Source organism: Orussus abietinus, unplaced genomic scaffold (genome assembly GCF_000612105.2).
Source record: "Orussus abietinus isolate OABI.00-Male unplaced genomic scaffold, Oabi_2.0 scaffold424, whole genome shotgun sequence".
Classification (NCBI taxonomy): domain Eukaryota; kingdom Metazoa; phylum Arthropoda; class Insecta; order Hymenoptera; family Orussidae; genus Orussus; species Orussus abietinus.
Window position 1 is genome coordinate 45,041 of NW_019394564.1, and position 27,486 is coordinate 72,526.

The 27,486-nt window shown below is 40.3% G+C and overlaps 5 protein-coding genes across 10 annotated transcripts in view; 2 read left to right on the plus strand and 3 right to left on the minus strand.

Moving 5' to 3' along the window:
• LOC105703332 (zinc finger protein GLIS3-like) overlaps positions 1–5,617 on the plus strand; it is a 30,491-nt gene extending 24,874 nt beyond the window's left edge. For both annotated transcript variants that reach the window (XM_012431653.2, XM_012431652.1), the window contains 2 exons: positions 2,306–2,449; positions 2,890–5,617. In XM_012431653.2, coding sequence (XP_012287076.1) covers positions 2,306–2,449; positions 2,890–4,114 — 1,369 coding nt within the window. In that variant the 3' untranslated portion in view covers positions 4,115–5,617. The remainder of the gene's footprint in view (positions 1–2,305; positions 2,450–2,889) is intronic.
• On the minus strand, positions 5,491–10,002 carry LOC105703330 (nucleoporin p54). Of its 2 annotated transcripts, XM_012431651.1 has the most exons (6): positions 9,842–10,002; positions 8,151–8,570; positions 8,004–8,068; positions 7,110–7,973; positions 6,753–6,980; positions 6,469–6,597 (listed from the first exon to the last, which is right to left on the minus strand). In XM_012431651.1, exons 1-6 carry the CDS (start codon positions 9,939–9,941, stop codon positions 6,475–6,477), a joined length of 1,800 nt encoding a protein of 599 aa, XP_012287074.1. In that variant the 5' UTR covers positions 9,942–10,002; the 3' UTR covers positions 6,469–6,474. The 2 variants fall into 2 exon arrangements, with proteins under 2 accessions (XP_012287073.1, XP_012287074.1); XM_012431650.1 differs by having other exon boundaries at positions 5,491–6,597; positions 7,110–8,068.
• Positions 10,003–10,547: 545 nt separating this feature from the next.
• On the minus strand, positions 10,548–16,241 carry LOC105703335 (gamma-aminobutyric acid type B receptor subunit 1). Of its 2 annotated transcripts, XR_002762225.1 has the most exons (11): positions 16,102–16,241; positions 15,824–15,994; positions 15,253–15,751; positions 15,049–15,176; positions 14,644–14,936; positions 14,327–14,570; positions 14,012–14,255; positions 13,549–13,943; positions 13,264–13,399; positions 10,801–11,268; positions 10,548–10,723 (listed from the first exon to the last, which is right to left on the minus strand). XR_002762225.1 is itself a non-coding variant. In XM_023432723.1 (10 exons), exons 1-10 carry the CDS (start codon positions 16,207–16,209, stop codon positions 11,249–11,251), a joined length of 2,238 nt encoding a protein of 745 aa, XP_023288491.1. In that variant the 5' UTR covers positions 16,210–16,241; the 3' UTR covers positions 10,548–11,248. The 2 variants fall into 2 exon arrangements, 1 of the variants encoding a protein (XP_023288491.1); XM_023432723.1 differs by having other exon boundaries at positions 10,548–11,268.
• A 1,931-nt stretch (positions 16,242–18,172) lies between these two features.
• LOC105703334 (V-type proton ATPase subunit H) lies at positions 18,173–22,404 on the plus strand. 2 transcript variants are annotated; one of them, XM_012431656.2, is made up of 10 exons: positions 18,173–18,410; positions 18,625–18,706; positions 18,787–18,976; positions 19,044–19,262; positions 20,048–20,149; positions 20,495–20,700; positions 20,798–20,882; positions 20,963–21,369; positions 21,457–21,570; positions 21,669–22,404. In XM_012431656.2, exons 1-10 carry the CDS (start codon positions 18,353–18,355, stop codon positions 21,760–21,762), a joined length of 1,557 nt encoding a protein of 518 aa, XP_012287079.1. In that variant the 5' UTR covers positions 18,173–18,352; the 3' UTR covers positions 21,763–22,404. The 2 variants fall into 2 exon arrangements, with proteins under 2 accessions (XP_012287079.1, XP_012287080.1); XM_012431657.2 differs by lacking the exon at positions 20,048–20,149 and having other exon boundaries at positions 18,175–18,410.
• Positions 22,405–22,430: 26 nt separating this feature from the next.
• Positions 22,431–27,358, minus strand: LOC105703333 (DNA-directed RNA polymerase I subunit RPA2). Of its 2 annotated transcripts, XM_012431654.2 has the most exons (16): positions 27,064–27,358; positions 26,653–26,985; positions 26,300–26,539; positions 25,903–26,225; positions 25,562–25,821; positions 25,204–25,446; positions 24,858–25,135; positions 24,592–24,789; positions 24,363–24,470; positions 24,112–24,288; positions 23,833–24,047; positions 23,625–23,763; positions 23,380–23,536; positions 23,057–23,310; positions 22,766–22,930; positions 22,449–22,661 (listed from the first exon to the last, which is right to left on the minus strand). In XM_012431654.2, the coding sequence occupies exons 1-16, from the start codon at positions 27,157–27,159 to the stop codon at positions 22,449–22,451; spliced, it is 3,399 nt and encodes a 1,132-aa protein (XP_012287077.1). In that variant the 5' UTR covers positions 27,160–27,358. The 2 variants fall into 2 exon arrangements, with proteins under 2 accessions (XP_023288490.1, XP_012287077.1); XM_023432722.1 differs by having other exon boundaries at positions 22,431–22,661; positions 26,653–27,358.
• Between the last annotated feature and the right edge of the window lie 128 nt (positions 27,359–27,486).

The following is a 27,486-nucleotide window of genomic DNA, read 5'->3' on the forward strand; positions in this document are numbered from 1 at the left end:
CTCGAGTAGTTAAGTAGATAAAAATATCAATCGTCGTCAAACACAACTGAGTGCATTCCTCGACCCATTTTATTGCACATACAAATGAAATATTTTTAATTAATATTTTTAGCACGGCCTAGCATGAGCAATAAAAGAGGATATCTCTTTAATTTATAAAATGACCTCTTTTGTGTATTAAAAGGGGAGACCATTTTATTAATATTTCAAACACGGCTTGTTCAGAAACTCGGCTGAGTTTTGCGCCAAATACATTATAAGTATGTGCGGTAGATAGGACCTTTTACATTGGTTTTTGTTTCGATTAATTCTTTGTATGTGTATTATCACGCGACGAGTTACGATAAATCTGATCTCGGCACGGGCGACGTGAGACGCGAATGTAATCTCGAACGTGTCAACGTCCATGGAACGTTGATAGTATCTTGTTGGGATATGTTGTCGAGTGTGGGTACGTAGACGTCGGGAATGTCATGATCCATTGCGCGTCGATGTGACGCATCCTGGTGGATGTTAACCAAGGAATATCGAACACGCGGCGACCTCGTGGCAATAAAACCATCTCAAGAAGTAGCGCTCCTTATCGGCGTCGGTCTTTTATCGGGTAACACCTCTTTTAACAACGACCTGTAACGTCCGCCATGTTGACGACTCTTGGCGCCGCGGCACTTGTCCGTTTATTTCATTTTTCATCCGCAAACTCTGGCTTTTCTAGATCGTATACCTGGCGAAGATTGCAATATGACGACGGACACAAAATAGTTGTAAAGGAAATTGAAAAGGGGAAGTAAAAACGAGACGACGCAACGCCTCGAACGCGACTCGATGGTCGATCTCGAAGAGGTTATGTCTCGAGCGAAAAGAAACTTAGATCGGTGTCTTCGGTTTTTATCGTTGGATATGTAATAACTCCTCCCATTGATTACATTGCAACGTTGTATTTTAATGGTTTTACCATTTGTTTTCTTTTTTAGGGATGGTTAGATAGGATACTTCTATGAGTAGTTATTTATTCTTTAATAATGTTTTCTGGTAAATTGCCCTCATCGCAAAGGATCCATCTTGATAACTCCGATCAAATGGCCACGAAGATCACCGATAAGAGCTGCCAATTTTGATAAGGACATAGACATCGGTCTCAGGTCCTTCGGTAACGTTCTTTTCTGCAACGTTTTGTGCAGGAGCCTTTGCGATGCTAATTTATAATAAGTTGGCTCAATGTGTTTCAATTTCAAAATTCGATCCAAAGTTAGCATGACTGACATTGACTCGGTGATCCGTATCTTCTCTCTTTATCGGTCTCTTTTCTTTCGCCTCTATACACTGTTTTCCAGGGAATCACAGCATATCAACATTGCGTAGCAAGTCTGGCTACTGAATTTCTGGCCATTTCGGCTTCTTTTCCCACTCGTTTGATACAAGACTAGGTGCCAACTGGTGAAAATAATGGTTTAGCAGACGAGAGGTGTCCTGCGAGGTGTATATTTTCTCTAAATTTTCAATTCTTTAGTTCACTGAGAAGACGAATAGAATAGGATTCAAAAGTTCACAGTTATCGGAAGGGTTTACGTACAAATGTCATCATGAGTATTCGGGGCAAATCGTCCCACCAGTGGTGGTCCAATTGTCGCAGCCTTCACCTTTGACGCACAACAATTCGTGTGCTCTAGTTGGCAATTACGCCAGGTCGACGTCAGCTGATTCTTCAGGGCGGACGCCGTGGTCGACGTCGACAAACTGGAGTCAATCGGTACCAATTGCCGAGTCGGCGGAATTGGCGGCAATTGGAATGACGATCCGCCGAGTGTTAGTGACGCAAATCGGGCACTGATATCCCGTCGAGACGGAACCTGCGAGAAAACCGAAATTTCCGCAAATGTATTCAATACCCCCAAAAATGTAAATTAAATATTTATACAAGGTCAGAAAAAAGGCTCGAGATTGTCAAAAGAAAATTTAACGCAAGGATAACCATAAGTGCAGAGTTATTATAAAATTCTTCTCGACTCGTGTCGATATGCCGCACGTTGGCGTAAAGACCCTCAGGCCGCTTCGATCAAAATGTATTTGGCGCGCAACTGGCACGAAATCATTCCCACTTGTCACCGTTTAGGATGCAACACCGATGATACTTTTAAAATCAATTCTAACGATGCCAGGAATTTTTTATAATTTCTTCTGTTCTCTTTTTATATTTAGATAGCAGAAACTAATTAAATAATCTCGCCTAGGAAGTAAATTTTTTTCGCTCAGGGTATAATATGATATTCCAAGGGAATGGCAGTAAGACGTGTTTTGGTTACAGATGGGCAAACTGCGGAAGATGGTTTACATCACTGGAGCAACTTGCTGGTCACGTCGCCAGGTTGCATGCTGCACCGGGTCCTCGAGGTCTTTTCTACTGCGGATGGGAAGGTTGTGCAAGAGGGGAGCGTGGGTTCAATGCGAGGTAAATACTTCGATTCTAAACTAAAGTGGGATTGATTGCAAAATTTATCGTATACATCATTTAACTGCGCAGTATCTTGATATCGTATTTTGGTGCACGGAGAAAAATATTTGGTTGAATCAATACAATTTTTCTTGGTTCTGTCACAGGGACAATGCATTCGACCGACATGACATGACATTTGATACATTTAATCAAAATACATGGTACACCGTATTTCCTATAATCGGTACAAGTATTTTTCTAAAATTAATAAAACGGTGTAACCAAAACACTTCAGTTGATCGAATCAAGTGACCTAAAATTCGGTTCGTTCAATCAACATGTTCTTTGAAATTGACAAAATGCAGTTAAACGACGTTGTTCGATGAAGGAATTCATTTTCGGCATGGACGTGTGGTTGGATACTTGAAGGAGGTTCTATAATCGATTCCTCACAGGTACAAGATGCTGGTCCACGTGAGGACGCACACGAATGAGAAGCCGCACCACTGCTTCCAGTGCGACAAGAGCTTCAGCAGGGCAGAGAACCTGAAGATCCACGCCAGGTCGCACACCGGGGAGCGACCCTATGTGTGTCCCGTAGAAGGTTGCAACAAGGCATACTCGAATTCTTCGGACCGCTTCAAGCACACCAGGACGCACGCAGTGGACAAACCATACTGCTGCAAGGTCCCAGGGTGCCCGAAGAGGTACACCGACCCCTCGTCCCTGAGGAAGCACGTGAAGACCTACCGGCACTACGTCAACAACAACGACAAGCTGCAGGAAAAGAGTTTCGAGGACAACAGCAACAGCCAGGAGAAGATGAGCTTCGAGGTCCAGGAGCAGCAGAGCACCCACTCGGAGTCGGACAAGAAGGACTCGAGCATCGAGAGCACGACTTCAAGATCGAGCCCGAAGGCCAGCAACAGCTTCGAGGAGCAGAGGAAATTCGTCGAGTGGAACAACATGTACAACCTGAAGGAGAGCAAGGAGCCAGCCCAACTGACGCCGAAGTACGAACAGGAGGCGAAGCCCTACCCGAGGATCTACGAGGAGACCTACATCATCCCCGAGAGGATCCAGGTTAACCCGATGTACTCCCAGCTCCCGGTGACCAACCCCGTAAAGGAACCCTGTTCACCTCGCACCAGTCCTCATCACCTCCCGGAGACGTTACCACGAATCGGTATGCAGTCCACCCCGATCAAGAGCGAGGAGCCTGCCGAGAGTCCCAGCAAGATCACCACCGTTGACTACAGAAACATCGACTCCATCGTCAACGGGACCCACTGTAAGAAGGAGAGTCTCGCTCCAGTAAGTGGATCCGATCCCGTCAGACACTCCGTCATAAAGCGGGCGGAGAACGTCAAGACGGAGCCGGACCGCCAGAAGGAGGACGTGAAAGAGAATGCGGAATGTTGTTGCCGCCACAAGTGTTGCGTGCACAGTAGCGACAACATCCTGGAGAAGACGAAGATCCTGTCTGACCTGATTCTGAAGGCACAGAATCCCCTCTTTAGACACCTCCTGGGCTCGGTGGACCTGCAGTACGGTCTGCAGAACATGTGGACCAACATGGCTGATAGCGCCAATACCTGCGGACAAGATCTCAGGGTGAAGAACGACAACGTGACGGAGATGGAGCAGGACTTGCCGCTTGACTTGACTGTCAACAAATGATCCGAGTGGGTCCGAAACCTTACCAAAAATGACGCGTCGACGTCGTGTCCCGCGAGAGTATAGCTGGTCTATTATCGTGTCCATTTGTAAGGAGGAGCGAAGTCTACCTCGTTATTTCTACTTGGGAAACGATCGTCGCTTCTACATTAAAGTCACCGAAGATGCGGACAATGAGCACGCAGCATGTATTTTGGCACCCGAAGCACTTATTGAAACAAGTGCTTGACCTATGTGCGTGGATATACGCAAGTGCATGAGTGTATCGAATGCATATCTTGATGTAATTTGCTGTTTGTTTACTGTGTGCGTCTTCGGTGTGCGACCGGATGATCAGTCACGACAGGGTATCATTGGACGGAGCCAACGGGAAATGGTTTCGAGTCGGGAGGGTTTGAAATACAATTGATTCCTGAAGATCGAATGTTCACTGCACGCTGGTCGGTTCGGAAAAAAAAAAGAACAAAAAACCGAAATCGAGCCTTATCAAAGGGGACGAAACAAAACCTTTAAATGCCATTGAATCGAGGGAAAGCCGTTGAGATCTCGAAGACAACATCGCCCTTTCATTACCGCGCACTTTGTACCGTTAAATTTTTCTAGGACCTGCGCATGATATTCGTGACGTTTCTCTTGATCGAGAAACTGCCGATGGTTTTAAAGATCACATGCGCTAGGTCCGGTCCCTACGATTAATCGGATCAATCAATCGCGACTTACCGTGCAAATCCTGAAGAGGCGAAATTTTCCTCGCGTTCTCGCGATCCATTTTTTTTTCTTCTAATTTTTTAAAACGCTCGAACCTGCACTCTAGTGCCAAGACATGATTGGTCGTTGTACCCACCGAGGCCTGCCTTAACATAGATTATAATCGGGACTCCTCGGAGTCTGTGCCAAAGGTGATACGAAGCGAGAACGAGATGTATAGCCGCGCAAGAATTATGCCGTCAGAAGTCAACGCGATCGTCGCCGTACACGTATATGTACATATATTTAAGAGGGAGAGAGATCGTATCGAGTCGCCGGGTAGGAAGAAACTCTCGTTGATGTTTCTTGCGTCGCGACAACACGAACGCGCGTCCGCCGAGGCGCGTCACCGGGAAGTTGAAATCCCCGAAATTCCTCTGGGCGCTGCACCGTAACGTTGTATCGTGACGTTGCGCCGTAACGTTGCACCGTGACGTTACACTGCAACGTTGCATCATGACGTTGCACCATTATGCTGCATCGTTACATTCCATCATTATGTTGCATCGTGACGTTTCATCATAATGTTGCATTGCGAGGTTACATCGTGGTGTTCCATATGACACTGCGTCGTTCAGAGCAATCTTTGAGGTTTCCGATAACGCGCCCCGACCGCTTACATACGCCACATGTACATATGGAAATATATTATATATTTGAGTATCCGACGTGAAACAGGGAAATGAACAGAAGTGCCTTATTCTTTAACAGAGAACTGTATAACGGCGCGAGCTACCTTAATAAAGTACATTATTTATACAAGTGGTCTTTAAGTCCCTTCATTTTCAGATTTCACGCAGCCAGCTACTTGCGCAGAGATGCAGAGTACATGGAAAGTGTTTTTCAACCTATCGGTGTCGCGTTCATCCCTCAGGATTTCTGTCATTGAACGGAAGACTTATGTAGGATTTAAGGAAAAGATCGTTGCTTCTTTTTATACTTTTATAAAAATAAAAGAAAAATGTAGGGTACATGAGGTGGATTGTTTGACTGCTTTTTTTTTTTTTAAGTATTGTAAGATGCGCGAGATTCGAGTCTGCTTTCGAGAGAGGCATTATCACGACCAGTCGATGATTTTGTAATCTGTCGAGTGGGCCTAAATCTCACGATAGCGCCAATTTGAGCTCGTTTGATAAGATACTCGTAATCGTGACGAGAACGTCCTGCTACACAGACCTCGATGTTGAATTTAGGACAGATGGATCATCTGCTTTCGGATTTTCACGAGATCTCTTAATTTTAAAAATGATTTCTTTACTTTCAAGGGAGTTTCGAATCTTCTTCCGCGTGTCGGTCAAATTCCTCAACGCAAGATCCATCCTGATTACATAATTTAGTAGAAAGTAACTAATTACTTAACAAAGTTAATTTTACGCCTATAAGAAAAAAGTTACTGATTATTCCTATATGGTACTCGTTCATATAAAACATGACAAACGAAAACACACGGTAACGATAACAGTGCTTGTCGCGCGATCGCTCTTCAAGTAATCCTTCGTTTATGGCACTTTACACGAGTCTCGCCGACAAACCTGCACTCAAGTCCCTCAACCCAGTTATCATCGTCCGCACGAGACACACAATGTTAATAAACGCATCCGACGTTTTGTCGGACTTCAAGATATCCTGTGCCCCGTTAGAAGGTCCGACATGCCGTCCTTGATGATCTTCAAACTCTCCAGATCGGCGTTTATCGTGTCAATCAGTTGCGCCATGCCTTGCTGCTCCATGCTTAAATACTGCAGTGGGGAAATAAATGTCAATTGCATAATTATTTTATTCACAGTTCGGTGATAACTAATAAGTTATATCGTAATAACGAGTTTATCGATGTCGTCACCCCGTACTACCCCTGTAGAACTATATGGATGAGACAAAAGATTTATATACGTACGGTTTTTATGTCATCCTGTGCAATTGGATCCATCGTGTATCTCTCATGGCTTTGGGAATCCACGTGTCTCCTCATTCTCAGTTGAGAGAGCATTTCGCTTATTCTTCCCTTGAATTGTGTCGGCGCACTGATTTGTGAGTGCATTGCTTCCAATCTATTCGTTAGGACTTCTTCCTCGGGTTGCAAGGACAGTCCTACCTTACGAGTAATTTCTTGACGTACCAGCACCTTTCCGATACAAGAATACATAATTGTAGTAGGTATAAAGTTATCTTATGGTATATTTCTGTACATATTAAAAGTAGTAGTATCCAGTAGTATCCATGAATTATTGCTAACATTAAAAATACGAATTACCTGTACGACCCGATGCTGCAATTCTAAAAGTGTCCTCCGATGTTCCTTTAGTCTCGCCTGTGTAGCAGTGTGTTGCCTTTGCAAATTTTGTATTCTTTCAGCTGCCATGTCAAGAAATGCCCTGTGTTTAGACGTTTCTTCCTCCTGGCATTTCAGTCTATACTTGACTTGTTGAAATCCAATCATCGGCACGGGAATGTACATTTGTGGATTGGGATTATCTAATTGTGCCTGTTTCCACAATCTCGGATCGATGGAGCATGGAGGATTGTCCAGGTACTCTCTCAATTGAGAAGGATCGAGCTTCATCTGGGGAAAGATATTTTCTACGCCGATTTGTATGAGTTGCGACTTTGGCATGGTTTGCGACAGGTAAGCCACTAGCTCGTTTGCTGGGATCTTTCTAGAGGACCCTGTCACACCTTTCTCCAATACCACAATTGTAGCTTGACTCTTGGTGTCACTGGTTGATTTAACACACTCCACCGATACAGTGAGGTTAGGTTTGTTACCCAAAATAGTGCTTATAGACGTCACCAACTGTTGCTTGCCATCTTTAATTTCTTGTTCTTTCTTGTTAAAACAAAGAACTACGAGGCCATCGTTGTTATCTGCATCGGGCATACGACTGTATCCGATAGCCCTGAATCTACACAGTGGATTTTCTTGCGTCATCTCCACTGGAGGTGCCGATGCAGAATAGTAAGCCTTTCCCGTTCCCCAAAGTGCTTGAATCAGGTTCCATTTTGCCATGGTATTGTCACGTTCATCGTTAAAGAGTTGGCAATTAAAGACAGCATTGTACAAAGCTTCTGATATTGCATTAGCTGATTGCTGTTGTTGCTGTTGCTGTTGCTGTTGCTGTTGCTGTTGCTGTTGCTGTTGCTGTTGCTGCTGCTGTTGCTGTTGCTGTTGCTGAGGCTGTGTCAAGCTAGAGCCAAATCCTGTGAACCCAGATCCTGCAATTGTTAAAAGTTACAATATTTCAAATTAGCGACATTCTATGAATATAAAAAGAAATAAAATTGTCATTATGATTACCCAATCCAAATCCTCCAAAACCAGCAGAAGTTGTTGTAGTTGTAGGCTTAACCATGAAACTACCGAATCCTGTGCCACCACTGAAACTTGTTCCTCCGAATAGACTTGGTGTTGTTGTGGTTAAAAAACCGGGACATCCACCAAATCCAGTTGAACTCGTTGGAGCAGTAGATCCAAGAGACCCAAATCCAGTCGAAGTTGCAGGCGTACTTCCAAATGTTGCACCTGATCCAAAGCCAAAGCCTGTCCCAGAGGAACCGAAAGTATTCGTTGTCGATGTAGCAGGAAAGCCAGTTCCAGCTGGGGTTCCGAAACTGCTACCAAAACCGGTCGCCTGAGTCGCCGGAGTACCAAATACACCTAAGGTTGGCGCCGAAGTTGCAGGTGTGCTAAATCCAAAGGATGGAGTTCCAAATGTAGCTAAATCAATAAAACGTGTGAGGTTAGTTGCTTTATATACAGTAAACACAAAATATATGCAAATCAAATGGAAGTTAAAATCTGCTCACAGTCAATTGTTTTTGTCTCTAATTCTAAAATGTCAAATGCTAAGTTACGTTCACTCGTGTCGGACTGACATTAAACCTAAATGACGTATCAATTTCAATATTTCCTGAGCACAAAAAACTAGAACACAGTTGTCTAATGCAACAAGAGTTATTGGAAGCATGCAGATTACTTTTGCAGAAGTTATAAACTGCCACTCTTTGGGACAATACTGTAATCCCTCATTGGTGTTCAAAAAAGGAAGAAACCTCTCTAAGAATCATGTCGTTCCTCAGCCAAAATACACACTGGCCAGTTAGTTGTTCGGATTTATCTTGTCAATTACTTTTATTAAAATGTAATGAACAAAATTAATTTGGCATTATATGACCAACAGCGTGGAGGATACTACCAATATTCACCAAGTCTATTACGTAGTATTCAAAGTTCTTTGGAAAATAATTATAATATCAGAGCAATGGATATAATTAACAAAGTAGCAAGAGATACAGATGAATCTACTGAGGTACTAAACGAGGCCGAAACTACAGATTTAGCGCTTGGGGTAATTATGAATCTATGATCTTAGACACTTAACCTTTAAGTAAATTTTCAAATACAAATGTATGTTAATGAATACTCCAGGATGTTACTTTAGAAATAATGGTAACGACAACTGGAAAGATCCCTAGCGAAATGTACGATCTTGACGATACCACAGTGGGTGCAAATTCTGCAGACAATGCAAACGATGCCGATGCTATAGGAAAAAAGTCATCTGATTCCGGATTTGCAGCCCATTCCACGCTTTTCCTGATCTTAGGTATTGCTCTTCTGCTTCTACTATTTCTATGCTGCATCGCCGCATGTCTAATTTCAAGAGCCAAGAAGAGAGGTGGGAATATTTTCAGCAAGGAAAACATGGATTGCGATCCAGAGTGCACTGGTATCAGCCAACCTTTACTTAGATCTGACAAGGCATCGGAGACAACAAACAAGACTAGCGTAACCTCTTTAAAAAAATAAAAGGTTTAAACTATTTCTACTTTTTGTGATAATTCTGTCTAAACTCGTCAAAGGCAAGAAGGGATCGTTAATCAGAAACGCTGTTTAGTAGTGGCCGTTGCCCATTTGAATTAAGGAATATTAATCCAATATCAAAGCATGACATAACCTAAAAAAGTAACTTCTCGAAAGTGACTTACGCGGCTTAACTGGTGTTACCGCTGTTGAGCTAGGTGTTCCAAAATTAAACGTGGAACCGGGTGTTTGCGTAGAGGAGCCAAAACCGGTACCAAAAGACATTTTGATAAATTAACTTGACTACAAAACGTAATAGGATAACAACCCGTCTTTTGCTAATCGGCGCGAAGGATCATGGAATAAATAAGACAAGAGATATTCCTGAGTTAAATTTTCATGTTCGATTCCGTTCCCATTTTCTCGATTCAAATAACAGATGTCGCTAGTATGTTCACTCCAGTCGACAAAGAAGAAATCTGGCAAATGGATACATATTTGAAATCGAATTTTGTATGTATGTACATACGTATATACAATTTTATCGGTAATTACGTGAATAAAACTGGGAAGTACAAAAGACTCTGAGGAACGGACCTCGCACCTGATTCTTAATTTTATTTTGTACATGCTTTGCAGTTTTAAGTAAAATCATTGCAAATCCGATTCCGTGAAACTCGGATATTTAATATTAAATAATAGGATCTCGAGAAGAAAGTTTGGAAGAATATAATAGAAATTCATGAAATCAGACTAATCATCGTGGGTTAACGATAGAATTTCTTTTGTAATATATATTATAGAACCTTGTATAACACGTGTACATTTTTCTCATAAATAAATCTCGAAATAGAATTTATATGAATTTATACGAATCACGAGCCAGGGGGAGTCGGGCGGTAAAAGGACCGGGTCGTCTCAATCTTGAATGAATTTTATAATTTACAAAAACTTAAATAAATATCTCCATTTCCTAACGTACATATAAGATGCTTCCATCAACATTTCGATAATACTTCTGTGATATTACGTCGCGCAACGTACCGTTTGCGGATTACGCCATGAACCTGAAAATAAATCGAGGACATCGTTATGACGGTCGAGTCGCAGGAAAAAATAGAAAAATTCTGGCGAAAAGCCTTACTCCCTGGATATTCCACATACGGATGTTTGACGTTATGTAAATGAATATCCTTTTAAAGACGAGGAATCGTCTGAGTCTACACGACAGACACACGCAGGCTACGTTTACGATCGTCGAATTGCAGTCAAATCCCGTTAATACGTTGACAATTCTCTCATTTGCCGTTGAAAATTGAAGATAAGAAAAACAGGAAAGGACATTACACCTTATTTATCGTACGACATTTCAGTACGGGTACTCGAGTAGGTACATCGAGTACTTCCGCGCGCACATTCGACCTCCTCGTTGAATGATTACATTTCCACGGAGCTGCAAGTTTCTACCTAAAACGAATGGCGTGACAGTGGCTGTTAATAGTTTACGGTAGTTTTAGAAGGTAGCTTCCTCGAAAGCTGTTTTAGCCCGTTAGCTTATATTGCTTTTTCGCCCGATCGTTGCGGTCCTTCGGTCAGCCGACGTGGTCCGTCTCTGGAAACAGAAAGTCAAAAGCGACATTCTTGAAACCATCGATCAAGGGGAAATTGGACGAGTAATGTTCTCCCATTCATAAATAGCTCCAATCTAGGAATCACGTGGCTGCATCTAGGCGAATCCGCTGCCGATTCCGATATTGAAAATCGACACGAACGTCTTAAAAGAAGCTACACCGATATACAGAATTTCCACAATGGGACTCGGCGAAACGCGCCACCTCATCAAGACTCCCAAATTAAGCATCTATGAATGGTCGAGTTAGAAAAGCGTTTAAATCTCGTTAGCATATTTTAGATTGGTTCCTTTTATCAATGGCGTGAGGGCAGCTAATTAAGTTAACAGGGTATTTAAGAAGTAGTTCAATTTGGGAGCAGGCTTCATGAGGTTTACATTAATCGACTAATCGTCAATGGCATTGTCTAACGAGATTTAATTGCAATCGCTTCGATTCATTTCTCTAACGTAGGGCTTTAACACCTGGGTTACGCAAGGCTCTAGCCAGAGTCATTTCCGAGATAAGCGAGTACTTTTCGAAAAATTAAAATTATATGTATATAACACTCGTCGGAAGTCTCACACACTGGCAGTTATTCCATGTTTCTACGGTTTCCGTTATCTAATGCTTAGTATTTCTCTAATTTTAAGTAATCCTCGTTAGGGCGGGTGCGACGTCTCGTTTCAAGAATAAAACGACGGTCTCCCCGAGTAATTACAATCGATCGGTTTCCAGTTAAACGCTTGTACTCTCAGAAAGCTGTGATATATCCTCTCTTTTTAAACCTCTGTCTTTTTGGACCCGTAAGATTGAGATGTGGCAATTCGTATGTTTCGATGTTACGATCATGAACGTTGTGGACGCGAACTTAACGCTGCTTTCGCGAAAGAGTCGACGACGCTAAAGTCATTTGTCGATATCTTCCTCGAAAATATCTTGGTCCGTATCGCTAGTTTCCAATAGACACGAGTTATGAAGGTACCTAAAACCTGGGCTTAGAAATGCACGTACAAAGTGAAGCACCGTGTCCGTCTTAAGCCTTTTCGGTCAAGAGTTGAAAATTGAAGCAAGAAGCTCGGTAGATTGGCTAATGAGATACTGAACATTTAAAATGATTAAATATCTCAGCGTTGATCGAACATAATAGTCGTTGTACGTGTTAGTGACAAGCGTGTTAGGCCAACGTTTGATTATGCTTTGGTGGAGGCGCTTTAAATGCTATGGCGGAAAAAAAAGTGGGCAACCGAAAACAACTCTTGTCAATCACCGTGACGTCTGCGTACTCGCTCGTTTTACATGTAAGACCTGGCATACATTCAACACGTTCACATTTACACGGCGATTACATAAATCGGCAGGGTGCTTGGAGAATTGAATTTCGATATTTTCAGGTACGAATTAGTCAACTGAAAAGCGAACATATGATTGTTCCATTGATTTCATTTTTCAGTTCCGATTGCAATTGAATAAAGCGGATATCTACGTGCGTGGTCACGTATGCAATTCCATAATGTACTACCGCAATTGTATACAAAATTGAGAATGTAATATTGAAAAGAGGAAGAAACGGAGAATAATTGACTCGAGTTATTCGCGTTTAGTCATCTCCAAGCACACCACGCTTTAGAACATTGATATGATATCTTTTTTTTTTATCCCGATTCATTCGAGACGTACAACTATCTGGGTGCACACAGTATTGGAAGTACAGAGACGTCGAGTTTAAACGAGTACGAGTCTACAGCGGAACTAAAAAGGAGGAATAACGGAGAGAGTTTCCAATTTCTACCGTAATTTCCAAGAAGTTAAAATGAACCTAACGATGCGTTTCGGCGGTATAAGTCCTGACTAGTCAGTGGTATTTAAGACGTACGAATTGTGAAAGCTTAAACCCCGATAGAGTCGAAGGCAGGCAGTTCATAGGTAAGATTCAGAAAACTCGAAATCAGAAGCAGAAGCTCGAGAGGATCTGGTGTAAACAGAAATTCCCCCACCGATAGCGCTGTCTGAAGTTCCTTCTCCCGTGACGAAATCGGCAACTATCAGAGAATCCTTAGGGATGTTTCCTCCTCCTCTTAATGCGTCCCGTTCAGCAACTTTCTGTTTCAGTGCCCTGATCTTTTCCTCCTTCTATAAAATAAATATTAATGTCATTCACCGTATAAATACCGATAGCCAATTAACATTTCGTTGAAACAGCTTATAATGTGCATTCAAGATAGGATATTTAATTTTTGTTATATGTGTATTAATGTTAAATGACGAAGTATGAATCTCACCGCTGAGATAAGTTTCACCAGCTCGTCGTTTTCGCTCAAAAGTTTCTGATACCGTTCTTCGTCCTCTTTGGAGATTCCTACGTCTGGGTTGTACTTAGACTCGGCTTTGTCTTTCGGATGTCTAATGACTTCGATGACTTTAGGTACGAAAATTAGAGCCATACTCAGAAAACAGCAAAACACGATGACTAACGCGACAAATGCGAAGCTGGCATCTTGCTGGCTGGCAATGACCATGGTCACTGGAGCAGTGATCAGACAAAGCACGACCACATTGTAAATTGACATGCCAACGTATCTCGAATCGTTAATTTGTTTCACCTTGATGCTCCTGGTCTCGTATGCCAAAAATAGACCGAAGACCAAGACCACCCCTTTGTAGCCGTATACTAGTCCTAAAACAGACATGTATTTGTCAAAATTGTTCTTCCTTTCAAGAAGTAATAAAAAAAGCTGAGCTTACCAAGCCACATGCCATTGTGTTCGCTCTCGCAATGCTCCAATTCGGGTCTGATGCGAGCATCGTCGTCTCCGAAAGGTGGCGACTCCAAAGGAAAGACTTCGATCGTTCTCTGCAGTGGATCTAGCCCTTGCCAAATGCCGAGGATAACGACATCGATAGCTAACAGGGCACTGACCATCGTATACAGTTTCCAAGGCTGGACCTTCTTCTGCACAGAAGACACCTTCTGTTTGGCCATGTATAACTGTGGAACATGGAAATAAATAAATAAAACCAACGAAAATACAGGAGGCATTTAAATCCCTGTGTATGTACTTTGGCCTGGTCGGCTTTCGTCTTTGTCGTCAATCGGTGTACTCGCCAAACTTTGCTGAACATTGCGCCAAATGCAAGGGTGAATCCTGTGGACAATATCCAGGCCCTTGCCTGACATACTCCAGGGTATTCCCATGGAGACACGAATCTGCCGTCCATTCCCAGTAAAAATACAGACACGAGGCAAGCTATCACTCCCACCAACATGATCGTGTTGCATACTGGATGGGATGAAAGGATGACCCTAGAATAATGAAAATGCAGTCATTGGTAAAATCCTTTAATTCATCTGGCGAAAGGACACTCTTGGGAATTACCTTCGATGCCTGTTCCAGATGTTGAACACAATTAGCGCCATCGCTATCACGATACCCACCGATGATAAGGTGCACATGGATATGAAGAGTGGCAGGGACACCGTTCTTAAAACTTTCTTCACTATCGTCCTGTCTTGTGGAACCTTGCCTCCGATCCAACGCTCCATATTGTGCCAGGTCAGGTTGTCACTCTGTGTGTCGTAGTATCCCAACTTTACATACTTCCCGTCTATCACCTGTTCGATCTGCGTTAAGGCGATTCGATCACCTTGGGAACTGAAAGCCACGTAACCCTGGAAAAGGAAGACTCTTTTCGTGAAAACGTGCGATTTTACATATTCTCACTTGATCAATAAGAATTGATAAGGATAAAAGACGTTTCTTTCATCCACAGGAACAACTTACGGATACGCCAAGAAATTGCGTCGAATTTATAGCCGAATAAATCTCATCCGCGATCTCCTTGTCCGTGTACGTGAAGTTCTTCAAGCTTTTGCCGGATTTACTAAGCTTCTCCATTGTTTTATTAAACGCTGCGATTTAGAAAGTAGACTTTTATCTTTGTTTTAAAAAATATTCAGGGATAGTTAAATTATAAATCTCACTCACCCAGAGCCACGGACCACACGGCATCGTATGCCAGCGGAGCTTCCTGGTAGCCTTCAGGATATCTGTTGTTGTCGATATCGTAACCATCCTCTTTCAGCATTTTGTTCAACCTCTGCCTAAAATCTTCCGAGGTCATTCCGCTTATCGTTGTCTCGTTGTTCTGGTTCCACATAAGAGCTTCGGTGGTTAGATGACCTTCTGCAGCTTGTCGCATTTGTTCCTTGGTGCAGGTGATGCCCTCCTTGTCGAGGTTGACCTCGAACCAGTTGTCCTCGTACCAGCCGATAAAGAACCATACGTAACTCTTGCCATAAAGGTTCTGATGGTAAAGTTCGCAAAGAACGCGTCTTGCAGCAACCACGTAGAAGAGGCCCACGATTATTCTGGCATCTTGACGACGTAAGTTCCTGACTGCGTCCGAAGGGTCGGAAAGAAAACTCTGGCGCGTTACTATTTCGATTCCAGCTTCCTTGCAACGAGCTTCTAGGTCCTCCACGGTCTGCAAAATGTGACGAAAAGAATGATTATAAATTATTTCGAGATAGGAAATAATAAATGCCGACAAACTTACAGATATGAACACTTCTTCGGCTTGCTGTAAAATGGCTACGCGAGACCAGCCAAACTTTTGCAACAATTTTATCCTTGTGGGGTTGTGCACCGTAGCTGAGGGATGAGTCCGAAAGAGAGTCGGAAATCTATTTCTATCGGATAATGCTGGAGATGAGGCACCGTAACAGAGCTGCGAATAATTTACAAATACACGTTTAAGCGAAAGAAATTAGTAACAATCATAATTAGTGTAATTTTTACGTTATAATATTATTTAGACGTGGGTCCTGTACTTACGACAACTAGATTCCACATTTTCGCCGCTTCGGCAACGGTTGTGCAAACCGTACTACATCCTGCTAATAGCATTAATTTCTGAGGCTGATTGTAGAGTAAGTCGTACATGACGGACGCACCTAAACCTGGCTCGCACTATGAAAACATTAACTTAAACATCACACAACAAACGTAGGAAATAATTTCTTTTACACAGTACGCGTCTATATACGCTTTCAAAAAATGATAGTTTTATAACACGTGTTATAAGTTTAGCACACAAGTCTAATAACTTTTCTGCACAATTTCCCAAAATTATAACACGATTTCGTGAAATTTTTAATTTATTTAGGAAAATATAAATGTATACTGATTTACTTTTTAGACATCAGATTAATGATTATACTACAACCCCATGAACCAAAAGTGTAGAAATTTTATGAATATTGTTTCAATATACAACGAAGAAGAGTTCAATTAGTAAAGTGAAGACTGCATGATCTATTGAATTCATAGATGTTTTTACAAGGTTCAATATCTTCACAGACTTGAACATCATATGAAGATATTTACCTCACTATCATTTGAATGCAGTTTCAAGGTGAAGCCTGGTAGTAGATCTTTCTTCTTATTAACATCATCCAGAGCCAGATTCGCCGCAGGCATGCAAGCCTAAAAGCGAAACAGAGGTAATTACAAAGGGATAGCAGGATCTATTCCTGAGACCAAAAGTATAAAATGAAAACATCAATAATTAAAGTAGGCGGATACTCCAAAAATAGGATATTTCCACTTGGAACCCACCTGGCCTCCTTGCCAGCCTCCTTCTCCGGCGATAGGGAATATCCCGCCAATGTGAAGGACATTATCATCTGGAGGTAAGGACCCTCCCGTCAACGGGGCCAGGACGAAAACGAGGACGAGCTCCAACATTTTGGCGGCTCTTTCTCTCGAATTCTTCAACAACAAAACCTTGACCCGGTCCGGCCGGATAGGCTCATTTTCGCGGCACCTCTTCGTTTAGACCGCCCCCATGTTTCGGATTCCCTTTTCAGGGGGATTTTTCCTTTTCAGGGAATTCCAGCGCACATGCGACGATAAAGGCCGTAATTGACAGGCGATCGATCTTTGAGATTACAGGGAGACCGGGGGCGGCCAAGCAAGGTCGCGCATTGACTTCACCGGGGGATTTTAAAATATCGGGGGTAAAAATACCAGATAACTCCTCGGCTGAACATTCGTCCTGCTTCTTGATGTTCCAGAAGAATCGCTAACGGTTCGCGGGACTCGGGATGTCGCTTCTTCAGCGTAGAAATGAACTTCACCGAGGATGCCTGTCGCGCGCCGTCCACCTCATATTGATTTCATCCAGAGACTCGGCTCGACTCGAAGTGGGGACTGCGCGGTTCTCCTTGTCCTAGGCTAAATCAATAGAGAATTTTTAGAAAAGCTGGTCTGTCGTAATTTTACTCCATTTCCTCTATTACCTTGCTATATTATATCTATTATGATTTATTCAAACTCGTGGAGCCAGGGAAATTATGGGTGAGTTGCAGGCCGACTGCGAATCATGCTGCGTCGCAGGATATACGAACAGGAGGAATTAAAAAGAACGTGTTTTATTAATGTTGTATTCGAGATATTAGAGGTATAGTTCGAGACATTGACATTATTGAAATGATCGAAGTACGTACGAGTTGATTCATGGTCGGTCCTTGGGCGCGCAAGCACTGCAGATTTGCATGGGAGCGCGGGATTTGAATTCCGCGCCTCGAGTTGTGGTTAGGTTGATGTAGGGTGAATCAGAATTCATGCCTATGGTTTATATAATCAGATTCATCTCTGATACAATGCTTTCCTTGTTCAAAATGCAGTTGGAAAGTCCTGTACTATTTTTTTCTACGACGCACAGTTTACCTGTAATAATTAATTGAAAAATAGTCAACAAAACGCGTCAGATTTGAATTTTTCCCGCCGTACCGAGATGTCAAGTTGGTCGACAGGAGATGTGCAAAGTCGAAAATGTTTTCTTGCGTTTTTTGCTCGTTGTGTTGGCTACACTGTAATGTCTCGTGATCGAGCAGCTGACAAACTCCCACGAATGGAGGTGTATCCATAGGTGTAGAAAATCGTGAGCTTCGAGATCTCCGCGGAGCGAATAAAACGGAGCAAAATCCGTAAAGGGCGCTGCGACTGTTAGAATATTATAAAATTTATAGAATACTGTGACAGTCAAGCAATTTTCATCTAGAGTGCCAGAAAAAACGAAATCATGGCGGATCGAACAAATATTAAAGAAATCATTCCTACTCTTCCAGATGAGAAAATTGGTAAGTGTAACGCAAAACATTTATTGCTTAACCAAGCCCCTCCCATATTGAGTATATGTCTAATATAAGAATAATTGTGTGAAAAATACTTGCGGATTCATTACGAATTTTTGGTATTTTGGTACTTCTAATGTGGAGCATTATTATAGTAAGTTGTGAATATTACAAATTTATATGTAAACTGTATTTAAATTTTGTTGTTGTTTCTGTTTAGATATGCTTGCTGCTACTAGCGTATTGCAACAACAGGCTGCAGACATACGGAGTCAACGTATTAACTGGCAATCCTATCTTCAGTGGGTATATCTCAATTTAAAGTGCAATTTTTGTAATGGCAAGTGAGAAAGTGTTCACAAGGATTTCTATTTGTCACAAGGTCTCAGATGATTTCTAAAGAAGACTACGACTTCATAGTTGCTTTCGATACCAGTGATGCTTCTGTGCGAGAAGCTAAGTTGAAAGAAAATCCGAATCAAGCAGCGAAGACGTTTTTGAATTTATTGGGGCACGTTTCTAAAGATCAAACTATTCAGTACATTCTCACAATGATCGACGATATGCTACAGGTACTTATAGGATGTATAATTATTTTTGAAACATGGTAAGTTGTATGCGAGAAAATTCTGTCTACAGGAGGATCGCAGTCGTGTTGAGATTTTCCGTGAGCATTCTTCACGAAAACGGGAATCTATGTGGGGACCATTTTTAAATTTACTTAATAGACAGGATGGATTTATTATGAATATGACTTCTCGTATCATTGCAAAATTAGCATGTTGGGGACATGAACTTATGGAAAAGACTGATCTTCAATTTTACTTGACGTGGCTGAAGGATCAATTAAAACTGAGCGTAAGTTAATATGCAATTTCAACGTAACTAACATCTAGAATATTGACATTTTTTATAGTACTTTTATCAGAAAAATAATACTCATTTATAAACCCTAAATATAACATCTAATATAGCTCTAAATCATAATACATAATTATCATTGATTGGTTTTAAATACCATAAACTAGTGTTATACTAGTATTAGTATTATCGTCACAGTATTTCTGTTAGTACAGTTCCAGGCAATTATCCTTGTTTGAATAATTTATAATTTGTTTCAGGATATTTGTAAGATACTTGTCGTATTTAGATTTTGGTAGCTAGTAGTCAGTTCTGCAGTTATCTGCTTCATCCCTGCATGCTTTCTCGCTTTTCTTTCGTTTCTCAATTGGAAGATCCACTACTCCATTTGCACATATACACAGATAGTTTCAAACTCTCTTTGTCTTCCGTAACTGTACATCCCTAATAGGAAGGTCATTCTTCGATATCTTAATTCATAACATAGACAATAGATAACACATTAAAGAAAATTATGTAATTTATGTAGTGTCTTGTCTTAATTATTCGTAACATACTTCAAATGATCGTTCTTCACATTCTAATGATACTTTAAATAGCATTCCCATTAAACTTATGCTAAAATAGTAGCATTCTTTCATACGAAAATTTCTCTTTCTGATATATAATTGTTGCAAATCCGTGTTGCTTTGCAAGGTTGCGGTTTGGGTAAAGTGTTTATTTTTTTTTTTTCATACTATTATACAGTACTTCGAGATACGATGAATTGAACGGGTTTTTAGTTTGAAGCCCTTCAGGAGGCACCCTTGCATGTGGAAGTAGTACAGGACCAAACACCCAATGAAGCCGGAGAGGCCAATGAGATGCACGAATTGCTCAACCCGGTTGGTTTCGCAAAATCTCATTCCATTTCTTCCTCGAGTCTCCTTTCATTCTACATTAAGGAACGACTAAGTGAAGAGCATGACAGTTCTCACACACACAAAGCACATACCTCATCCTTGTTGATTTAAATTTATACATAGCGTCCCTGCCATACCTTACCTTATCTGTATGTACTGTTTGAAAAATTCATTACTCTTTAATAAGTATCGTATTTTAGTCTATTTTACCATTTCACGTAAGTAGACTAAATTTGTAGATTAAGTAATTAAAGCATAGCTTTATACTATTTCATATATTATTTATTATGGATAATAAAAGTAGTAATAACTCGCTTTTTTATCTAGAATAATGAGTACATCCAGTCAGTGGCTCGATGCCTGCAGATGATGCTACGCCATGATGAGTATCGGTTTGCATTCGTCTCCGTCGATGGGATATCTACACTTTTAAGTGTTCTCTCTGGCAGAGTAAACTTCCAAGTGCAGTATCAATTAATTTTCTGCCTCTGGGTTCTCACTTTCAACCCTTTACTAGCGGAGAAGATGAACAAGTTAGTACTTTATCACTATTGTGTATTAAAGTGTGATAAGCGATTCTTTTTATATTATGTTGTCTTCGCAAACCATTTGTTATTACTCTCATTAAAGGTTCAACGTCATTCCAATTCTTGCTGACATCTTGAGTGACTCTGTCAAGGAAAAAGTTACTCGCATAATTCTTGCTGTATTTAGGGTAAGAGTATAATTAATTAAAATGTAAGCTGATGTTTATCTTTTTTCGAAAGTGTAATTTTATTTTGTACTATTGAATAGAATCTGATCGAAAAAGTTGAAGATGGTCAAGTAGCAAAAGAACACTGCATTGCTATGGTGCAATGCAAAGTGCTCAAACAGCTTTCCATCTTAGGCCAACGAAAATTCGACGATGAAGATATCACCGGTGACATCGAGTTCTTGAATGATAAATTACAAGCTTCGGTTCAGGATCTCAGTTCCTTCGATGAGTATTCTACAGAAGTGAAATCCGGACGTCTTGAGTGGTCTCCAGTTCACAAATCAGGCAAATTTTGGAGAGAGAACGCTAGTCGTCTCAACGAAAAGAATTATGAACTTCTTCGTATTTTGGTCCATTTACTGGAGACCAGCAAGGATCCCCTTGTTCTTAGTGTAGCTAGTTTCGACGTAGGAGAATATGTACGGCATTATCCACGAGGCAAGAAGTACGTTAATGATTAATATTCATGCAATTTACAAGTTTTATGCAAATCTTTTTCTAACGTTACAAAAATGTTTCTGTATACTTTAAGTATCATCGAACAACTAGGGGGTAAGCAGCGTGTAATGCAGCTGCTTAGTCATGAAGATCCAAATGTACGTTACGAAGCCCTGCTTGCAGTGCAAAAACTTATGGTGCACAATTGGTAAGAAATTTATTTCTTGTATTAATGTAGTTCAACTAATAACAATAAACCGTAAAGTTTAATTTTTATTCAAATCAAATACTGATTTTTTTTAATAGGGAATACCTGGGAAAGCAGTTAGAGAAAGAACAAACTGGAGCTCCAGGAGCTCCGGGAACCAAATCAGGAGCACAAGTCCCTGCGAAAGCATAGGAATGAATTTGGATATTAGAACCGGGACGTTGTGTAATTGCTGTTAGTCCCTTCCTTCAAGAACATAGCTTTATAATATCGTTGCATCTCGAAGCCGCATTCGAGTTGGTATTCTATTTGTATTATACGGTTGATAGGTCCGATTTATTCGCATCTTAACGAAGCATTACTGGTAAACGAAATAGGGAATTTCGGTACAAGTTATTGAAAATCAACAAAGAAAAAGTCAGATAACATACCTCGTACTCGAGAATTTAAACAAAATTCATTGTCTATGTTGTTGGAAATGTCGTATTTACGTCCTCGTGTCATGAAGAGAGTAACTGTTATTATCGTAAACATGTTTAAACCACCTTTTACATCTAACCTTCCATGCTGCAGAAGTTGAATGCAATTCTCCGTTCTTTTGCTTAATAGCCCTCAAAAGACCATGGAATTATATGTATTATATAAATATGTATATATTCATATGCCTATCTCGCGTTAATAATTTCCCTTGTACAATACAGTGCATATAAATAGGTGTGTGCGAATGTGTGTGGGCGTATGTAGCTGGTATTTAACGATAGATGCGCAATACTGTTACACTATATGTAGCATTATGGGAAATTTTATCGCAGTATTAATAAACAATTAAGCGTTGCTGTTTTAAGTTAATTTCAATATGAAACTGTAAGAAAGGTATTTTATTCTTCAGAAAACGTTAATTTCACGTTGATATTACAAGAAGTGAGTTGAGTTACAAGATATCGGAATATATAAGGTATGTCAACTTCTGCAACTACTCCGCCATCTCCACAGAGACGACACCTGGTTCTTTTCTCTCCTTCACCAGACTCATTTAACACTACGTCCATCACAGGTCCTAATAAGGTGCCACACTTTTTACACACCATTGTCTGAAATAAGTTAGAGAAATAATATATAACATTATATGTGCAGAATGACATCCAGATACTATAACATCTCCGATTTGACGATTATATTAGTAATGTCTAATTACCGTAGTTTTGTCAGAACAGTGGAATAAGCGATCCTGAAGTAAGTATGCACAGCCATGTGAAATCAAGGAGTCTCGTTCCATCTCTCCAAATCTTACACCCCCACATCTCCGACGTCCCTTAATTGGCTGTCTCGTTAAAACATCAATTGGCCCGGTGCTTCTGACCTGGTATTTATTTTAACTATATTTTAATTAACTGCATGAATAGTCTAACATTTGCATTAATGATTTAACATTAAACTAATCGACAATTTGAATAACGAATTTGATTAACTGGTATCTATTACAGACCTGCCACTTGTCCGATACCATGTGTCGTAATCTCTGATAATGCACAACACCGCAGAAAATATTAGCTGTCATCTCACGACCATTTATACCAGAATACATTCTCTCCGTCCCATAATAATTATATCCACCTCGTTCCAACAGTTTCCCAAAGAAATCAGCTGCGGTGTCTTCTTCAGAAAATCTGAAAGGTGTTGCATCGTGCACCAAGCCATGAAGAGCTGCTGATTTACCAGCCATGACTTCTATCATCATAGCTTGGTGAAAGAAGATAACAACATAAGTCTCAATAAAGTATGGTTGAAAATTATTTCAATGTTGCTCACCGATGGTCATTCGACTTGGAAAACCATGTGGGTTAAATACAATGTCTGGAATTAGCCCTGTTTCAGTGAAAGGCAAATCCTCTGCAGGCCACTTTTGCGAACAAATGCCTTTCTGACCAGCCCTTGAAGCAAATTTGTCTCCAACGCTGGGGTTACGCTGGAATTATAGTTTGAACCATTATCATTCTGTCTTAAGGTTACTTTTCTATTAAATTATTATTAAATAAAATTTGATTTATACTAACTGGAACGCGAAATGTTATACAGGCTCTTCTAGGAAAAGTAGCCTGCAGAGTACCGCAAAGTCGAACGTTATCAACATAAACATCCTCCTTTCCTTTGTATTTGCCTACGCGGTATCTGGCTTGTTCTGCGTCGTAATAACTATCGAATAATAAAAATGTTATACTTTTTCATTACTGGAAGAAATAATTTATGAAACGGATACGTTACCTGTAGTAAAAATCGTTGAATTTAATTGTTGTACCAAGTATGGGCAAACCATCGGGGTCCAATTTGTCTGCTAACTCGGGGCTATCAGGATTTCGACAAAAATAACTCTTCTGGTCTTTGAGATCAACAAATTCCGACTTATATATCATCCCATGAGCAAGACCTCTTTCATATGCAGCTTTATTTATTATCATTGCATCTTCCATATCGTATCCCTAAATATATATTATTGTTTTTAGAAATTGTAGTAATGAAATAAGTCATTTATAGTTCTCGTACCGTGTAAGAAATAACAGCTACTATAGCATTAGTGCCCATTGCATACTCATCCATGTTGATATTGTCATGATGAACTGGTCTGAAAAGCGGCGTTGCAGGGGTTTGTAATCTGTACAGTTTTGTCTCCGATTGCAGATGCCATGTGTGACAGGGTGTGCCCATTGTCTGTTTACCCATCTAAATAAAAAAAGTTAAGTGAGTCTACTTTATTAAGAGTAATTTAATGGAACAATTTATTAGGTAAAACTTACTTGACACTGATACATATTCCTAGGACTTTGATTGCAATCTGGCATCGGTATAAGACTCGCTAGATTGCTGATGAAGCCAGTTTTTGATAGTTCTTGGTGAGTTGTTAGCTGAAGGAAAATCAAATTTAATGTATCGAACATAATGTATTCATCAAGAATACGTATTCTATTAGAATTATTTATTATTATTATTATTATTATTTGACATCTCGGAGAAGCATTGATTTACCCCATTATATGCCTCTTCAGGTGTTATGCAGATATCCATATAAACTTGTTCAAACGTACCAATTAACTCGACATTATTAGCAACTAGATTTATTACAGGCCTCATCATTCGAGACGGACCAGTGAACAAATATAAACCTGGATATTGAGAAGGCACACTTTTCTTAGGGACCAAAACTATTTCTAGTGTCGATGGTATCTGAAATGTGCAGTCAATGTTTGAGTGACTCCTTACTGCAGATTACGGACGTGTAAATTAAAAATTACCTTTTTTCCGGCAATTTTTATAATACGGAGTTTATCCACAACTCTAGCTACGATATTATTCTCTAGATGACCTATTATGTTTCCATCCAACATCACAGTGTAGGTATCCTTAGAATTCTTAGCAATTGATAGTGGCAGCATTCCCAAATCCATGAGTACAGTACGAATACCAGCTACCAATTTCTTATCTGGATGTTTAGTAACTATACAGTTCATGGTAAGATGATTCAGGAGGCCACAAGGCGTTCCATCCGGTGTATGAACGGGACAGATAAAGCCTGAAAATTATAATGAAGTTTCATTAATCAAATGCCACTTAATACTAATTAAATGTTAAGCATCATACCCCAAGCATCTGGCAACAATTGTCTAGCTTCGGTGGTCCTCATCTCTTGGAAGAACGAACCCCTGTGAATCGCTCGAAAATGACTCATGTAACGCATTCTGTTTATGTTCTCTGCTACTATCGTAAGACCTGTATTTTGCATCAAGCCAAGTCCAGAATTACTTTTTATATTTCCAGTAGCCACAAAATTTTCCATTTGCGTTTCAAGAGTACCACAATATTTTAAAGCGGTCAACATTTCCTCTGGAAAGCAAAAGTGAAATTATAATGTAAAATCATAATATGACACTATCAGAATGTTATTAATTGACGATCCGTATATTTATCTAAATAATCGAACTTAGAAAACGATACTCACGCACAGTTAATGCATATGCACTTCCAGTATTTTTCATACGCTTTGTAACCGTGGCTTTTAAACCCACCAACCACGAATATAATTTCTCTTTCAGAACCTGCAGATATAAGTAGCCTCCAAGTAAACATTCCTGCATCATTACAGCATCTGCACCCTCGACAGCACATTTGTTATTAGCAAAAGCAAATAATTTTTGAGTCATAAAGGCAAGTAAATTAAATTTATCGTCAGGTTCATCTAAATGAATGGCAATGCACTTTCTAAAATTGACAGAAGTAATACTGTAATTGTTGATAACTGGAATACCTTTGGAATTCAGATATATTTTAAGAATAATGTACCTGATAATGAAGTCACAAATTTCACTGTCTGTTATATCTATTGGTAATTCAAAAAATTTAATCCTGAACATCCTTCCGATATATGCTTTACATTGATTATGATTATGCAAGCCTTCGTCATGAACAGCTCGTAGCATATTTAGTATACATCCCCTATAATACAAGTCATCTTCATTTCCGGCAGTCAGTAAATTAAATATATATTTATCCGAAACATCAAGTAGACATTTCAGCATTAAAATTAAAGGAACATAGTAAAGAACTTTTCTGTGTGAAAACATTAACTTTACAGATCCATCTGTGACGTAATGCAACGTATTGGTCTGTAAGAAAAAAAATAACAAAATTAAAGAATATATAAGTAATGGATCAGTAGCGATAAGAAAAAGTTATTTACCACTGCACTGCCATCATCTGTCACACTCCTTAAAAGAAGACCCATATCGCTAAATTGAATCCCTCGAGCTTTCCATCCAGATCGCCGAACCGTAATAGGATAGTTTCTACGAGTCAATAACAACATTCTGATCAGTCTTTCATGACCTTTAACTACAAAATAACCTCCCCATTCCTGCTCGTGTTCTCCATGAGTCACTAATTCTGCTGGAGACAATTTGTTTAAATGACACCGGTTGGACTATAAAAATGATAATATTATGTCACATTAAATTTCTGTTACAAACATTGAACTGTTAGAAATTATACAATAAATTTCTAGTGTTAACAGGCCAGATTTTAGGAATTTGATACCTTAACCATAATAGGAATTTCTCCCAAATCTTTCTCCAAGCTCTCTTGCTGTTTGCCATTGATAGACCAAGAAATTTTTGCAGTTAACTTGGCTTTGTATGTAGCTCCTCTTTGACGACATTCCGTAGGGTAGATCTTATGATTTTTTACACCGATTGTACCCAACGGCACCATTGGTTGATAGATCGTAACATCGTCTACTTTGAATACCACCTTATCTCCATTAGGTAAAGTTAAAAACACTGGTTCAATATTCTGTATACTCTCCATCAAACCAGCCTCCAGCATATAATTGAAGGATTCTACATGCGGTGCTCCCAGTGATTGCAAAAGCTTTAAAATAAATATTAAATTAACTGATGTACAATAATAGACTACAAAAATGAACAGCCATGAATAAATCATACTAACCGCATTTTGTTCTGCAGCCGGCAATCCAAAATCTGACGCACAGTTGCTTAGCACTGGTTCTGTTAACATTTCAAGTTGCTTAAAAATAACCTTCATTAGACGCGTGTTCCCCAACCGCCGAAACTAGCACGTGTATCTGCTTTCATTGAAATCAGGGTGGAATAAGTAAAATACCCTAGGTCATTTTCATACTTTTTCACAGTAAATCAGAGAGAGAGATTAGTTGGAAGATTGCTCACGGGCAGGAACGTGTGATCGCGTCCTGTTCTGCCCTCTGGTTTCGTACGTTAGCAGAGATGAGTTGGGAGATTGCTCACAGGCAGGATCGCGCGATCGCACCGTGTGCTGCCCTCTGATTTCGTACGTTAGCTTTCACCGTTTTTTGCCCCCAAGGGCGGCGCAACGAATTTCTGGTAGGGGCCC